Source organism: Sorex fumeus, unplaced genomic scaffold (genome assembly GCF_029834395.1).
Source record: "Sorex fumeus unplaced genomic scaffold, SorFum_2.1 ptg000044l, whole genome shotgun sequence".
NCBI classification, from domain to species: domain Eukaryota; kingdom Metazoa; phylum Chordata; class Mammalia; order Eulipotyphla; family Soricidae; genus Sorex; species Sorex fumeus.
The window spans coordinates 70,823,205-70,840,461 of NW_026606101.1; the positions used below are offsets into that span (position 1 = coordinate 70,823,205).

The 17,257-nt window shown below is 53.5% G+C and overlaps 1 protein-coding gene across 1 annotated transcript in view; it reads right to left on the reverse strand.

Annotated features, from left to right (window-relative positions):
• The window catches only part of GK5 (glycerol kinase 5), a 66,281-nt gene extending 50,481 nt beyond the window's left edge, over positions 1-15,800 (reverse strand). The window contains exons 1-3 of the mRNA XM_056122071.1: positions 15,493-15,800; positions 6,743-6,836; positions 3,470-3,545 (exon numbers count right to left, since the gene is read on the reverse strand). Of these exons, the coding sequence (XP_055978046.1) occupies positions 3,470-3,545; positions 6,743-6,836; positions 15,493-15,771 (449 nt within the window). The 5' untranslated portion in view covers positions 15,772-15,800. The remainder of the gene's footprint in view (positions 1-3,469; positions 3,546-6,742; positions 6,837-15,492) is intronic.
• Positions 15,801-17,257: the final 1,457 nt, after the last annotated feature.

The following is a 17,257-nucleotide window of genomic DNA, read 5'->3' on the forward strand; positions in this document are numbered from 1 at the left end:
CAATTCCACCAAGAATGGATGAGAGTTCCTTTTCCCTCATGGCCAAGCTAATGCCCAGAGCTCAGACTCAGGAGTAAGACTTGAGTGTCACAGAGTGTGATCCAGACCCGCCAATCCTGGGAGGGGAAGGGGAAGGAGGTGGGAGGGACGAAATGGCAAAGTGGCCTAAGATCTCGGACCCTTTGGAGTCATTTTACTATCACATCTACTTATCCTTGTGACCTGATTTTCAATCACAGATTCAGCAAATATTTACACAGCAATTTGATTTTAGGGGTCATGTGGGCTGTGCTCAGGGCTTACTCTTGGCTCTGAGCTCCAGGGTTGCCCTATGGGGAGCTGGGGATTGAACCTGGGTCAATTATGACCTGGCCAATACCCTCCCATTGAACTATGGCCCCAGCAATGTGGCTGAGCTGCCTTCACCCAATCTCACAGGGCCCTGAGTTTGCTTCTGTGCCTGCAGTTACCACCAATGAGGAACCACTGGCTTGGGTAGCAAGTGCTACAACAAAAGGCCCTGATTCAGCAGGACACAGAGTCCTTCACTCATCTGCATTGTGACACTAGATACTTCCTTAAAGGCCAGATTCAGCTCCACATTGAGATTAGCTGGGATATAGCACCACCCCTCCCAGACCCCTCACTCAGCAACCAAGTGAACTCCGGTTCATGTGACTCAGAGTTTCTGGGACTAAATGGCAACATCCCACTGTGACCTTGGTTGGCAAAAGGCACACACACACACACACACACACACACACACACACACACACACACTTATGAAACAGAACAGCTCATTTATGAGGGGAATAAAATCCGTGTAAAGGCTGGAGTGATAGTATGGCCGGTAGGGCATTTGCCTTACACAAAGCTGACCCAGGTTTCAGGTTCAATTCCCAGCATCCCATATGGTCCCCCGAGCACCATCAGGAGTGATTCCTGAGTGCAGAGCCAGGAATTAGCCCTGAGCATTGCTGGGTGTGACCCACAAAGCCCCCCCCCCCCAAAAAAAAAAAACAACAACCAATGTAAAACCACTGAGATTAAAAAAAAAAAAAAAGAAGGAAAGGGAAACACCCTACCCCCCCGCCCCCTGATGAAATATATTTCAAAAATTGTTTTCATCTGAAGGAAGACTAGGAGGAAAACTCAATCATATAAACTCAAGTTTCCTCAGCTTGGAAAGGTGAAAGGAACACATGGGAGAAAGACCGAAAAAATAAAAGAATGAAAATCAAATTCAAAGTTTCGACATCTTCACAGCGATCCCCAGGAAACCAAGTCTCTTTTTTCTCAGGGCCCGGACTACACAACTGGGCCAGCTGCAGGAGAGAAGGAACTGGGGGGGGGGGGCTGGGGCCCCATTGGAGGAACAATAGGGTGTTTCACGGGGCAGGAAACCGAATGTCGATTTCTCTTAAAAAAACACAGGAGAAAAAGAAAGAAGCATTTGCTACTGCATCTTGGCATCTCGGAGGCTTCCAGAACCCGCCACTTTGCGCATCACAGCAGGTCACTAGGGCCAAAGGGTTGTATGTCAAGAGACATGAAAAGGTGTCTGTGTGTGTGTGTGTATCCGTACGCACACGTGTATATGTGTATGTGTGCATGCACGCGTGTATGTGTATGTCTGTATGCATGCACATGTGTGTGCACATGTGTGGGTGTATGTGTGCACATGTGTGCATGCATGTGTGTGCACATGTGTATGTATGTGTATATGAACGTGTGTGAGTGCGCACGTGTGCATGTGTGTATGTGTGTGAGCACATGTATGTGCATGAGTGTGTGGGTGCGCGAGCGTACATGCACGGATGTGTGTTTAATATTCAGTATTTTAGCTCCCAACAACCACAGCGTGCTTCCGGAGCCCGCAGAGCCCCATCCCTGCACACGGTTTCACTGAGGGAAGGAGGTGGATTTGGGTTCCGGCTACCCCGACTGTCTCTGGGTCCAGGGACACTCTGCTCTCCCTGTCACAGCTGACTCGGCACCCAGGTCCCTGTGACACCACGTGCAGGGTTGCTGTCCCTGAGAATCCACCCTGCTGTGGCCCTTCGGTCCACTGCTTCCCGGGTGCCCAGCTTCTCGGCCCTGTCTGGCCAGGGTTTCACTGTTGGCTGCCCTTTGTCGTAGGGAGAGGAGAGTCCGTGCCCAGACCCCCAGCCTTTCTGCGCTTCTGCCCCCCTGAACTGGAGTGGAGAGCGCACAGGCCCTTCTGCAGTTGGAGGCAGGTGGCAGAGCCTGGGGACTGCTGGGTGTCACCTCCTGGGCCGGGGTGTGGGTGCTACCCGTGCTTGGACGGTGGGGGCCACTAAACATTCCTGAGTGTCCTGGGCAGCGCCCTCTGGCCCCTGCACCACTGTCCACAGGGCCTGCTGGGTCCACCTAAACCAGGCAGGTGACCTGGGGCTGCTCCCTCCTTCCTGTGATGGGGGAGGCTGGGCTGCAGGTTCTTGGTGTCCCGGGCAGCGGGCGGGAGTGGCTGAGGCAGGAGAACAGCAGCCGTGCGCAGGCGTCAGCCCGAGACCTCGGGGCTTCCCTGCAGACCCCGGTCTGTAGGACTCAGCCAGCCTCAGTCTGCACCAGGTCCCCGCCCCCAGGACCTTGGGATCGCCTCCTGTGGGTGTATCCCCAGGAACACCTACCCATCACCCCCCAACCCCTCCTCCTCTTGGAGCCTCTCACTGGGATCAGGTCCCTCAAACCTCACAGCCAGGACAGCTGCTCACCCTCGAACTCCCTCCTCTTGCCTGGTACTGAGTGACCTGGAGCCGGAGGGGGCTTGGAGCCGGGTCTCAGAATTGTCTCTGTCAGGAATGCTCTAGAACAAAGAACTCTTCTCCCCAGCCGTGGCTGCTGGCGGGGCTGCTTAAAACAAGGAACCTAAGCTGCCAGCCAGCGGAGGTCATGGGAAAAGCACGCATCGCTTCAGTCGCCAGAAGATAACTGGGAGTCTCTGTTCGACCGCTGATCCTGGTGACCCTCAGCGACTTGATTCTCAAGTGTCTGGTCTAAGGAGACCCGATGCCTGACCACTGACTTCTCTGCTAGATAAAGGATGCCAGGAGCTATGAGGATATTCTGTGTCTTATCATGACCTCGCACCTAAGGCCCTGGGAGGTCCCTCAAGACCAAAGATGAAGCCCACAGGGATACAGAGCCAGGTCCAAGCAGGAGACACGTGAGCTTTCTGGAACTCCTATATGCTAGGCCTGTGCTCGGGTGAGAGATGAGCTCACACTGCCAGCTGGGAGGGTGCTCGGCACCGTCTCGTCACATACAACAAGTCCAGGTAACACACAGGATGGACTCCAGGAAGTCGGGGCCCCTCCACCGCCCCCCCCCCACCCCGGCAGGCCTCCCCAAATGACTCTTAGTTCACGGAATCCCAACTCCCCAGACCGGTTTCAGGGCAGGCAATTACTCGTGGGGGCATCGCCCCAGCATCGGACCCAGCACTTACTTGTTCCACGTAATGAAAGTCGCCCTCTGTGTTGAAATGCCCAGACCAAGGATTTGATTCATTTCTATTCCCGCAGCTGAAAACAGGGAGATAAAAACACAAGCTGTAAAACCAGCTACGTTCTTTGCAGCGTTTCCTTTGTAAGGAAGAGAAAGCATGTCCTAGAACCGCCTTAGAAATAGGGCCCAACCCCAGAGGTACTGAGGGGCTACTAGGGTCACACCTGGAAGTGCTGGGGGGGTACAAGGGCCAACTCAAGGCCTCCTGCATGCCAGGCATGTGCTACAGGACTTGGGCTGTATCTTCCCATCCTTGACAGAAACACTGTCATCAATGACTGAGATAAAACATGAAACACTTGAGCAGAAAACATTTAACTTGAAAAATAACTTAAAAAATAAAAGAGGGGAAAAAGCCATATTCTAATAACAAAGTGGCCTTGTGCTTGAAATGCCAGACAGAAACAAGGGCTGCTCAGACTGCATTTTCTTCTTGATAATCCTGCAAGATTCCATCTGGAATTTTTCAATGACCAGGCGACAGCAGGAGCTGGGATAAGGCAGACAGGAAAGGAGCCCTCAGCTGGAGGTCAGGCCTTATTCTGTCCACCACAGGAGATTCTCGGATGCAGACAAAACCTTTAGCCAGGGGCTTCCCAAATTTCTGAAAATGCAGTCATTTCTGGATGTTTGTTTTAGCGTGTGTGGTCATCCTTTAAAAGGCAATTCATCCCAGCAAATAGAATTAATGGATTCAATCAAACAGAATTAATGGATTCAATTTGTGGAAGATGCATCCTGAGAACAGCACTTTCCCCGCAAACACAAACCTGACTGTAATCCTGCGGAAATAATCAGACGAGCCCCGCAAGCTGCCACCTAGGTGGGCCTGCTGGTGTTGGGACCCCCACGGTCTCAGTGGGGGTCCCAAAGGGCTTGCTCTGTGGTAAAGAGATGAAGCAACTCGGCTGCTCTCTGCAGCACCTCCCCTTTGGAGTCTAGATCGAAACAGTTATGAATGGCCCAGACGCAGCAAAGGGAATTACGGAGGCTAATTACGAGACAGTATTACTGCACTATGTTTAATTTCCTGGGTGATAAATTCCTCTCCAGTTACATTGGAGAAGATTCCTTCCCATTGCGGCCAGCACAGAGCTTGTGGGAGTGACCCCAGTCATTACCCAAATCAAACTTCCATGAGTCAGGCAGTGAGAGTGAGCAAAGCCTGCAAAACAGGTTCTGAAGCCGGAGGCCAGCATGCTCCATGAATCTGTTCTCGAAACTTCTCAAGAGGGGGTTTGGCCAAGCAGAAACAAACTTTCCAGCCTTGTGGAAGTCCAACTGATCACTTTTGGTTTTGTTATCTGTACCTGAAGCAATAGCACAGCCGGTAGGGCGTTTTCCTTGCATGCAGCCGACCCGGGTTCAATTTCTCCTTCCCTGTCGGAGAGCCCGGCACGCTACCGAGAGTATCCCGCCCGCACAGCAAAGCCTGGCAAGCTCCCCATGACATATTTGATATGCCAAAAACAGTAACAAGTCTCATAATGGAGACCTTACTGGTGCCTGCTCAAGCAAATCGATGAACAATGGGAAGACAGTGGACAGTGGACCAGTGGAATCAGGTCATCGAAGACCTTTTTGATGTCCACCTCCTAGATTCCTGCCTAGGTTTTCCTCAACATATTTTTCAGCTTGGGGTTCTGATTTCTGGGTCTTTGGCCCACTTGGAATTAGTGTGTGGATGTTGTGTGCTGTGGATCCAAGTACTGGTTGTTTGTTTGTTTGTTAGTTTTCATGTGGCTGTCCAGTTTTCCCTGCACCGTTTGTTGAAAAGTCTTTCCCTGTTCTACTTCTCTCACCCAAGTCCTCTGTCACAGATCTTTTTTGGTGCATGCTTGTTTTTTTTTAGGCCATCCTGGTGGTGCTCAGGACTTAGTCCTGGCTTATTGCTTAGGGATCACTGCTGGTAGTGCTCAGGGGTTCAATGCAATGCTGGGGACTGCAACTTACCCGCTGTACTATCTCTCTGGCCCCACTTTGTCCTCGAGTAACTGACCATATATCTGAGGATTGATCACTGAGGGCTCAGGCAATGGGAAGAGACGGGGGAGAGGAAAGGAATATGGGGCCAAAGTTGAAAAGGATGGGGAGGGGGCACATGTGTGTCTATTGGAGGGGGTGGTGGTGTCATGGGCACTTTGGTGATGGGTGTGTTTAGGAACTTTGTACATTAATGTCATAAACTGAAACACTACTGGAACATTATTACCTAAACTACAATAAAAAAATAAACAGAGGGTCAGAGAGATAGTTCAGGAGGTAGGGTGCTTGCCTTTCATGCAGTCAACCCAGGTTGGCTCCCCAGCATCACACACGGAACCCTGAGCCCCACCAGGAGTGATGCCTGAGCACTGAGACAGGAGTCAGCTCTGAGCACCACCAGGTGTGGTCCCCCCCAATAACCCCAAATCCAAACTAACAAACCCCAGTGAATAAATAAATAAAATGGTAAAGCATTTAAAATTAAAAGGAGGCTTTGAAAGGTTTCAAACTTTAAGAGGCAGAGAAGCTAGGAAAATAAAGCTCAAAGGGTTCCGAATTGATGTTTCTTTACGGTTGTCTCCTGCCCAAGGGAGCATCGTAAATATTCTTCTGAGAACCAAGACCTCGGAGTGGGGCAGGTGCTCTGCACCCAAGACGTTAGCAGGGGCAGGACGCAAGCGCACTGGACAAAAAGGCAGCTGGGCCGGGCTGGGCAGAGACTCTGCCCAGCACCTCTGCCTGCTACACCTGCAGGGCCTCTGTTCTGCCTGGGCTACCAGGTCCAGGGCGGGGCTGGTGTGTGTGTGTGTGTGGGGGGGGGGGGATGGACGGGGGAGGGGGGCTCTGTGCAGAGCTGAAAGGAACCAACATAAAAGGACCAGAATTGCTGTCACCTCCTCCTCAAAGAGGTTCCCTCTCAGCTGCAAAGAGCCCCCGAAATGACAGGGAACCTGTGCATGACCCGTTCGGTGCCCTAACAGAAACCCACACAGTTCAGGGGACTGTGGGCAAACCCTTGAGACAGGGGAAGAGTTAAGGCACTGGCCTCGCATACAGGCCACTCTGGGTCATTCCTGGCACCACCTACTGTTCCCCACGAGTACCAGGGGTCATTCCTGAGCACAGAGCCAGGAATAGGTCCTGAGCACTGCGAGGGGTACCCACCCCCCCACCCTTCACCCTGATAGAATGAACATTTTTTAATTTATAAATTTATAAATCCAATTACCTTTAACAGATTCCTTTATTACAGCCACAAATTTGGCCCAGAGAACGTCAGGATCAATTTCAACCCAGCCAGGTTGAGGATAAAGATTTTCTACCTATGTGAGGAAGAGAGAAGAAAAACACACACACACACACACACACACACACACACATATTAGATCAAGGCAATAGCACCTGGGCCTTAAGGTGACTGTTGAAATAATTACGATGACTTTGTAACATGATTCATGTTTACTGTTACAACGGGGAAATACAGTATCTAAGAGGACTCCCTGAAATAATAGCCATTCCTTTATGAGTTTACAGAAGACCTGCTTTCAATTTCCCAGAAAGTCAGGCTTGAAGTTACGCAGGACAGCTCTGACCTCCAGCACTGCATGCCCCCACTGAGCACTGCCAGGTCTTATTCTGGTGGTCCCTAAATGCCAATCTGCCAGGCTGGCACCACAGGGCCAAGCACTGCTGGGAGTGGCGCCCGGCCCCCCTTGTGGCTCATTCAAACACAGCGTTAGACTTCCGGAAGCGGAACACTGAGAAAACCCAGGGTGCACCCGGGCTCTGCTGGGAGTCCTGGCTTCCGTCACCGGCACCACGCAGTCCCTCAAACCCACAGGAGGCCCCTGGGACACAGCTGGGGGTGGCACCCAAACTAAAACTAAAAGATAAGAATGACGTCAGGGAGCCCGAGCAGACGCGAACTCAGGTAGAGGAGCTGCTGGGGAGTTTCCCGGGGGTCTCCCCGGGACCTCCTGGCCTGGCCCCTGGATGCTGGGATGGACACCGGTTGCAGAGGACCTTGCTTTGGCATACACGGGCAGGCAGGGAGAAACCCCATTTCTCATCCAGAGCAGTAGCTGTGGCCCTAAGGATGCACCTGGCTGCCTCGGGTCAGACACAGGGACAGCAGCTGACCGAGGTCACGAAAGCTATGGCTTTCCAGAAAGACCCACAAGGAGAGGCTGCGGGGATAGGAAAATGCCAAGAAGGTCCCAGGGGTGCAGGAGCCTGGGATGGCCTGGGAGGGTCCTCAGAGGCCGCCTGCAGGCCGCTCCCGCTTGTCCAGGAAATCCGGAAGCTTTGCTTCCTACACGGTGAGTCGGGGCCAGGCAGTCCAATGTGAGGGTCACCCCAGACTTGGCAACAATTTCAGAAAAGATGATGACATAAAAAAAAAAGAAAAGGAAATTAAAACCAAGGGAAGAGGTCAGGGTGCTAATACAGCAGGCAGAGCATTTGCCTTACATGCAGCCGACCTGGGTTCGATCCTCAGTATCCCACAGGGTCCCCCTGAGCACTGTCAGGAGTGATGTGATTCCTGAGTAAACCTGAATATCGCTGGGTGTGGCCCCCAACACACACACACACACACACACACACACACACACACACACACACGCATCGGGAATTCCAGGTGCTCTGGGCAGTGCTGGCCCGGGTGACGCCTCTAGTGCAAAGGGACTGTACTTGGAGGGCGCGTAGAAGCCAAACCACAGCAAGGCCGTCCCCCGGGGCCCAAGGGGCAGACCCCTGCCACACGGACCCCCAGGGGGCATGGACACAGGGCAGGGCCACGGAGCAGTGCCATGACGTTGAGAACAGAACAAAGGCTGAGTCCACAGCTGCAGGACGTGTGGTCTGAAGCCCACGATTCGTGGCCTGGATAGGGGAGCCAGCTAGGGAGGCATGAGGCTGGGAGTCGGACGCCTGATACAGCCCCACGAACGGGGTCCCCAGCACTAATGGGGTCGTCTGTGGCACCACCCCCAGTGTCTGTCCCTCAGTACTCTGCAACCAAGTGTGTGGTGTGTGTGTGTGTGTGTGTTTGCTCCCCACGAAGCAACACAACCACGTGTTTGCAACCCTGGCAACACAACAATTGTGTGACCCCAGGGACGGTGGCAACGAAGGCGATAATAACCATGAGAAGGGACAGAAGGGCGCAGATGCAAAAATCAAGTTACAAGGGGGACAGGGGTCTGGAGAGATAGAACAGCGGGTAGATCCTCAGTACCCCATACGGTCCCCCAAGCATCACCAGGATCCATTGAGCGCAGGGCTAGGCCTGAGCACCACTGGGTATGTCCCGAAAAGCAAAGTAAAATAAAATAAAATATTTTTAAAAGTACAAGGTAAAATGAACAGTATCTCAACTCACAGGGAAGAAGATAACATCTGTGGTCATCGAGGTTACAAGAATCTCGGACCCGGGTTTTTGACGCGCTATTACCGGCACCCTCTGAGAAGGGCAGGAAACATGGTGTGTCTCGGCAAAGACCGGACTAAGTCAAGAAAGACAAAATACAGTGATGAGGGGCTGGGGAAGAGACCCCCGGCTCAGAGGCACACACTCCTGCACGGGCAGGAACTCGATATAGACCAACAGTGGGGTATGACACCTTAGGCAAGACCGAGGTAGCCCCGGATGTCCCACTGAACTCTGAAATGCAACACTTCAGGGAGTGGGAGAAACAGGCCTTGAAGGCTGCGGGGAACAAACCTGAAATTCTTGAAATACAGACAAAGTTCTAGAGACCTAAAGAGCAGTCATGTGGGGGCTGGAGCGATAACACAGCAGGTAGGGCGTTTGCCTTGCACACAGCCAACCCAGGTTCGATCCTCAGCATCCCATATGGTCCCCTGAGAAGCACCAGGACTGATTCCTGAGTGCAGAGCCAGGAGTAACCCCTGTGCATCGCCGGGTGTGACCCCCCCCCAAAAAAAGAGCAGCCATGTGACTGGTTAATAACGTGAAACTGGCCAAGAGCAGCCTGTGCAAAGTGTGGTCCCCCACACAGGGGGGAACTGGGAAGGGGCTGGGCATATTAACTCCCCTGGCCATGCAAATGTGTAACCAAACATTATGTTGTGGAACTTAGACAGGCATTATTTGGCTTTTGGGCCACACCCAGCAATCCTCCTGGCTCTGCCCTCAGGAATCACTCCTGGCAATACTGGGGGGAGGGGGGAACCATATGGGGTGCTGGGGATTGAACCTGGTTGGTGCGTGCAACGCAAGCGCCCTTACCTGCCATCGTACCTCTCTACCCCAGACATTCTTTATACATCAAATAAAGGTAAAGGTAAAGGCCCTCCCGTTGATCGTTGATTTGCTCAAGCGGGCCCAGTAACGTCTCCATTGGAGACTTTGTTGTTACTGTGTCTGGCATATCGAATACTCTCGGTAGCTTGCCGGGCTCTCCGAGAGGAGCGGAGGAATCGAACTCGGGTCGGCCATGTTGGCCGCTTGTAAGGCGAACGCCCTACCCGCTGTGCTATCGCTCCAGCCTGATTTAAAACTGGAGGATTGAGGGTGCAAATCAGCTAACTTTAAAAAGAAAAAAAAGGTGAGAATTCAAATTTTAAAAATGTTACCAATGTGCTTTAATGATAGAATGGAAACAATGGGTTAAAAAAATAAAAAAGTCCTGGGGCTGGAGCAATAGCACAGCGGGTAGGGCATTTGCCTTGCATGCGGCCAACCCGGGTTCGATTCCCAGCATCCCGTATGGTCCCCTGAGCACTGCCAGGAGTCATTCCTGAGTGCAGAGCCAGGAGTAACCCCTGTGCATTGCCAGGTGTGACCCAAAAAGCCAAAAAAAAAAGTCCTTACAATAAAGATACGTCATTGAAAATCATCTAAACTGCACAAGACAAGGAGAAGAGAGCAGAAGGAAGGACCGGAGCCTCAGTGGGATGTGGGACGAGAGAACAGGCCTGGCTTCCAGGGAGTCAGAGTCCCTGAAGGACAACGAGCCAGAGTAGGGAGGGAAAAAAGAAAATTCTCCACAGAACTCATAGTGCTCTAAATGTCCTAGTTCCGAGAAAAATTAAAAACCTATTTATTCAAGAAATTCAGAGTACTCGTAAGGAGATAAATCCAAAGTGTTACACACTGAGAGCCAGTAGTAAAATGCTGAAAAATCAAAAGGATGAAAACCTGGATCGACCTGACACGGTCCCTACACGGAACGAGGATTCCCACGGCTGCACTTCTCGTCAGAACCTCAAATGTCCTATGAGGATAAAGGTAAAGGTAAAGGCCCTCCCCCGTTGATCGTCGATTTGCTCGAGCGGGCCCAGTAACGTCTCCATTGGAGACTTTGTTGTTACTGTGTCTGGCATATCGAATACTCTCGGTAGCTTGCCGGGCTCTCCGAGAGGGGCGGAGGAATCGAACTCGGGTCGGCCATGTTGGCCGCTTGTGAGGCGAACGCCCTACCCACTGTGCTATCGCTTTGTTGATAAAACCATGATGATTCTGAAAGGCAAGAGAGCCCAAACAATGTGGAAAGGAACACAGCAGAATCACAGCACCAAGTTCCCACCATCGAAAGCCTGTGACCAGCACAAAGAGACAGACAGAGACCAGAATGATAGCACGGAAGGACTAAGGCACAGGCCTTGCAATTGGCCGACTTTGATTTGATCCCTGGCACCACATGGTCTGCTGAGCATTGCCAAGTACAATCCTCAAGGCCCTCGATGCATTGCCGGGGTGATCGGGGTACCCCTGACCCCGCAGGGCCTAGACAGTACTCCATCCCCAGGTCCTAAACGCTGAGCCTCTGGCCAGACTATCCAAGAATTTCCAGGAGGGTCCCGGGGGCATCCTGAGCATTACTCACAAGTGCCCCTACTTCCCTCCACTCCAAATAAAGTATAAAGAAAATAGAGGGTCAGAGCGACAGAACAGCAGGGAGGGCGTTTGCTCTGCTCATGGTCAATCCGGGTTCAATCCCTGGAATCTCATTCGTTCCCCCAAGCACCACTAGGAGTAATTCCTGAGTTCAGAGCCAGGAGTAACCCCTGAGCATCGCTGGGTATGACCCCAAAAGCCAAAAAAAGATCAACAGTGTAGAATGAAGTTTAGGAAAAACCACAAAAGTCTAGATGATGATTTCTGACAAATGGAAAAGGCAATAAAAATCCCAGTTTCTTTTTTCCTCAACAGAGTTGGAACAACGAAACATCCCCATGCAAAAAGATAAACCTCAGTGTAAAGTTCGCACATCAAACCAAATGTAATTCAAACCTGATCATACACCTGAATGTAAAACATGAACCCCTAAAATGCTGAGAAGAGAAACAGGCGAATAAGCTTGCTGATTTGGGTTTAGGTCAGTTTCTTAAACATGACTACAAAAACGCAACTCATAAACACAAAGATGTGATGAACTGGACTTCATCAACATGAAAACCACTGGCTCTGCAACAGATATTGTTCGGAAAATTGAAAGGCTGACAAAAATTTCTACAAATTGAGTGATAGCACAGAGGTAGGGCGTTTGCCTTGCGTGCAGCCAGCCCGGCCGAGCTGGGTTCGATTCCTCTGTTCCTCTTGGAGAGCCCGGCAAACTACCGAGAGTATCTCGCCCACATGGCAAAGCCTGGCAAGCTACCCGTGACGTATTCAATATGCCAGACACAGTAACAACAAGTCTCAAAATGGAGACGTTACTGGGCCCGCTCGAGCAAATCGATGAACAATAGGAGGACAGTGGACAGTATTTACATATTCAATATAGGAATTATAGAGGCCCAGAAAATAGAAAGAGATCTTAAAACTCAACACTGAAAAGCAATTCCTCTCACCCTCCTCCCTGCCCCGCTCCAATAAAGGGGGACAAAAGACTCTGAACACATATTTCATCAAAGAAAAGGGCCAGAGCGATAGCCTAGCGGGTAGGGCGCCCGCCTTGCACACAGCCAGCCTGGGTTTGACCCCCAGCACCTCACATGGTCCCCGAGCCTTTCAGGAGTGATCCCCGAGCATAGTGCCAGGAGTAAGCTGCTCAGGTACGGCCCCCCACAAAAACAAACTAAAAGGGAAAATGGCAGCACCAAAGAGACTTTATAGAGGCTAAGGCACTTGCCCTGTACGCTACCGGCCCCAGCTCTATCCCTGGCATTAGGTGGTCCCCTGCGCATTCCTGGTACAGATCATGGAGGCCTCAGGGTGGTCCTGGGTCCTGCTTGCTGCTTCCAAGCATTATGGTTGAAGCTTGTTTGCCACCTTCATAATGCTCAGAATTGTTGAGGAAGACCAGGCCTAGAAAATCTGAGAAGAAACAAACTGTCTCCTGAGAAAAAACAAACTGTCAGCATTCAGTTCTGTTCGTGATTATTTTCTCTGGGGGTGTGGGGGGTTGGTGCCAGGGATCAAACCCAGGGCCTTAGGTGTGAGAAGCCTGGGCTCTACCACTGAGCTACCTCCTGGACCCCAATAAGCAAATTCCTAAATTCAGAGGCTAAACTCCTTTTTTTTTTTATTTTAATGTAGCAGTATTGCTATTTATTCAGTCATTGATTAGGCTGATTGAATTGGGCATGAACTCCACCTTACTTTTTTTTTCCTTTTTATAAATTTATTTATTGAATCACTGTGAGAGTAGTTACAAAGCTTTCAGGTTTAAGTCTCGGTCATACAATGATGAAATACCCGTCCCTTCACCAGTGCCCATCCTCCACCACCAAAAACCCCAGTATACCCTGTCCCACACCCTCCCCCACCTGTGGGGCAGATGAATTCCACTTTACTGTCTCTCAGAGACTGAACTCTTTACCCTCTTAAACGAAACTAATTCTATTTTATTTCCTGATGCATTTACCTTTGAGAAGCGAGTGATGCACCCCAGGGCCTCCCACATACAAAGCAAAGGCTCCACTACTGAGCTGCATTCCTGGCCCTACAACCAGCGATTTTGGTTCTTTTTGGTCTTTGAGCCCACCTGGTGGTGCTTAGGATACTCCCAGGAGTGCCTGGGAAGACCTTGAGGTGTGGGGATCGAACCCAGGTCTCCCGCATGCAAAGCCCGCCATGCTGTCTCCTCAGCCTCCTCCAAGCACTGGGGACAGAGGGCTGGAGATGTGGTTGTTTCCTTTCACCTGGCCTCCCTGTCCTGTCCTTCCAAGACATCGTCCTCTCTCATGGCCTTTCACACTGTTATTTCAGTGGAGAACAGGGGGTATAGAGGGTGCCCCCCAAGCAGTGCTCAGGCGGGCTGTGGGCTGCAGGGATGATTCTCAGCAAGTGGATTAACATAAGGGCCTGATGATGTGCTGCTCAGGCCTGCAGAGCCGAGGACACCCGGGCCCCGGGTGGTGCATGGGGACCTCCAGGTCTGGCACCCAGCAATGCCCGGGGAACCAGGACGCAGGGCCCTGGACCAAACCCAGGCCGGGCACTAGGAACTGTGCCCTAACCACTGTGCTATCTCTGTCCACTCAACTTTCTCTATTATAAAAAATTAAAATTGTCAAACATTCACATGTGGGCTTTCCAACTGTGTGCTCTTTTGATCTAAAGCGCCACGACATGTAAGATCTGTAAGCGGCATCTCTGCTCCAAAAGAGGCCACGAGAATCAAACAGGCATCTCCAGCATGGTCTGAAAGCTCCCTAAAGGAACGGCTCCTGTTTGCAGTGCTCAGGGGATCATATGAGATGCTGGGAATCGAACCCGGGTCGGCGGCGTGCAAGGCAAACGCCCTACCCGCTGTGCTGTCTCCCCACCATCGCGATTTCAGTTTTAAGTAAAACCCAACATGTTGATATTGTTCTCTGCTCAAAAGGGCAATCTTTCCAGCTTTTTTCCTTTCCTTTTTTTCTTTCCTTTTTCGCTTGTGGGCCTTACCCAATGGTGCTCAGGGTTTACTTCTGTCTCTGTCCTCAGGGATGACTCCTGGTGGGGTTCAGGGGAATCAAACCCAGGAGGAATCAAACCCGCTGCAAGTGCAGCTGTACTGTCTCTCTGGTCCCAGTCTTTGAGATTCTCACCCCACTTATAAAATATCTGAATAATTAGCACCAAACTATCCAACAACCCCAGTGAGACACTGTCATCTTGTAACACTCTGTCTCTCCTGGTGCAAGACTTTCATTACTGAAAACAAAACCCAAAACAAAACAAAACAAAATCACTGCTTGCAACAAATGTGCTTTGTGTCTAGAAAGGGGAGAAGGAAGGCTTGTGATAAGGCCTCAGAGAAGGATAAGGAGCACAACCGCACGGGTTGGAGGAGATGGGGGCGTGACGACGGTGGGTAGCGTGTGCAAGGGAGCCCAAGGAGAGCGCTGGGGTGGTTCCAGCTCACCCTCTAGGTCCTGCGACCAAACGCTCCAAACAGGTAACTAACACCCCCCGCGGGCTCACAGGGACCGATCAGCACCAGATCTGAGAACCCATGGTCTTGGCGCGCTGGGAATTTGTTTGGCGAGGCTCTTCTCGCCAAACAGTCCCAGGCTGTCCCCTTTGCTGAGCACCTGGTACGCTTTCTCAGAGCAGAAGAACAGAAAGTTCTCGGGAATTCTCCACTTCGGAAAGGAAGTGGCCACGCGGGCTTGCCAACGGGTCAGCTCCCTCCCGCGTTCAGGTGCATCAGAGGCCGGCGGGACTAGGGGGCACCCGAAGCGGGGCGGGTTACTAGAGATGCCCAGAGCGAGACTGAAATCGGATCGTGGCCGGGCGGGACGTGGGCGATCAAGGAAGGGCACGGAAAAATCGACCCAAACCAGCCCTGCCCCACGAGTCCCTCCCGGGAGGGCGGAGCCGCGGATGCCCCGGCGGGCGTGAGCGGCCCCGGGCGGCCAGCCGCGCCGTCCTGCCCGGCCGGGAAGGGGCAGGCAGGGGGCCGAGCGCGGGGCTCGGCGGGGCCCGGGGGGCGGGGACGCGCCGCCCCACGCGCCGCTCGGGACCCGGCGCGGCGGGCGCGGCGGGGGGCAGCGGCCCGGCCCGACCCCGCGCCCCGTTACCTTGTGCGCGCTGGAGCCGCGGACGCGCGCCGCGCGGTCGTAGACATGGCAGCGGATGACCGAGCTGCCCACGTCCAGCCCCAGCACGAAGCCGGCGGGCGACGCGCTCCCTGCGCCGGGCTTGGCGCGGCCCAGCGGCCCGACGCCCGGGACCCCCGACATCCTGCGCCCCCGCGACTCCACGCCGCGGCCGTCTGCGCAGCCGGCCCGAGGCAGGGTGCCGCGGCGCCGCCGAGGCCGAGCGCGCCCCTGCGGGCCGCCGCCCCCGGCCCGCCCCATTCGCCTGGTCCCCCGCGGGTCTCCGCCCCTTCCCCAAACCCAGCCGGAGGCCCCGCCCCCTTCGCCTGGCCCCGGGCCGAGGGCCCTTCCCTTTGGCTGGTTCCCGGAGGAGGCCCCGCCCTCTTCGCCGAGCCCCGCCGGAGGCCCCGCCCCCTTCGCCTGGCCCCGGGCCGAGGGCCCTTCCCTTTGGCTGGTTCCCGGAAAGGTCCCGCCCCCTTTTCCAAAGCCCGCCGGAGGCCCCGCCCCTTCTCCCGGTCCCCGGCCGAGGACCCTTCCCTTTGGCTGGTTCCCGGAGGAGGCCCCGCCCTCTTCGCCGAGCCCCGCCGGAGGCCCCGCCCCTTCGCCTGGTTCCACGGAGGAGGCCCCGCCCCCTCGCCTGGTTCCAGGCGGAGGGCTCTTCCCTTTGGCTGATTCCCCTGAGGCCCCGCCCGCTCGCCTGGTCCGGCGGAGGCCCCGCCCCCGCCCCACCTCGCGAAGCCACGCCCCGACGCGTGACGTTACGGCGCGTCTGCGGCCCCGAGAAGCCCAGTGACCGCGTGGGGCGCGGCGTGGTTAGCTCCCGGGTGGTCGCGCGTGCAGGCGCGTCCGGAAACCCAGGTTTCTGTGGCGCGGGGATCTGGTCCCCGAGTTAAGTTACTTCCCCAAGCGCCCGACGCTTTTTTTTTTTTTACTCCCTCTGAGTTAAGGTTTTCTGAATTAAAGGCGCAAAGAAGTTCAGAATTCCGCCGAAAGTTTTTAAAAACGAACTCAGAGCGTGTCCCCCAAGTCTTCTCCCCCCTCAGGAAACCTGGAAACGGTTGCACCGCGGGAAACGCTTCCACGGATACTGCGAAAGGAAGCAGGTCCGCGAGGAAGACCGGCCGTGCCACTCAGCTCTGCATTGGCTGGAGCGCAACCCGGCAGCTGCCCTTTCGCCCAGAGGGCGCCCGGCCCCGGGGCACTGGGCATTAAAAAAATAAAAAGGCAGGAAGGAGGTGCGTAGAAATTTCTAGAAGCCAACGGGGCGCCTCCCCCAGCCTCCAGCCCCGGCTGCGGGAAGGTTCTACCTTGTCCTGCCACCTCCCACCCCCAGCTGCACCCGCAAAAAAACGGCTGCGGAAAAGATGAGTTTTCTTTTTGTAAAATGGTTAAAGGAACCTAGGTGCGTCTGTGCTATTTTGTGCTACTACGTTTAAGAGCACAGAGTAAAGAAAAAGACAAGGATTGTGTTTTGAATCAAGTTGCTCGTTTGTGAGATGATCGAGTCTTGAGTCAAGTTGCATGTGTGTGTGTGTGTGTGTGCGCGCGTGTGTAAGGATTGTGTCTTGAATCAAGTTGCTGGTGTGTGTGTGTGTGTGTGTGTTCTCCTTAGTGCCTGTCCCTGCCCAGTCTCACTGACTTATTCTCAGCAGGCTCAGAGCTGCCTTGGGTGGGCACCATCCTGGTGAGTCACTTACACAGTGTCATCTGAAATGAGTAACAGGTCCTGTGCTTGTCAGCGTTCTTC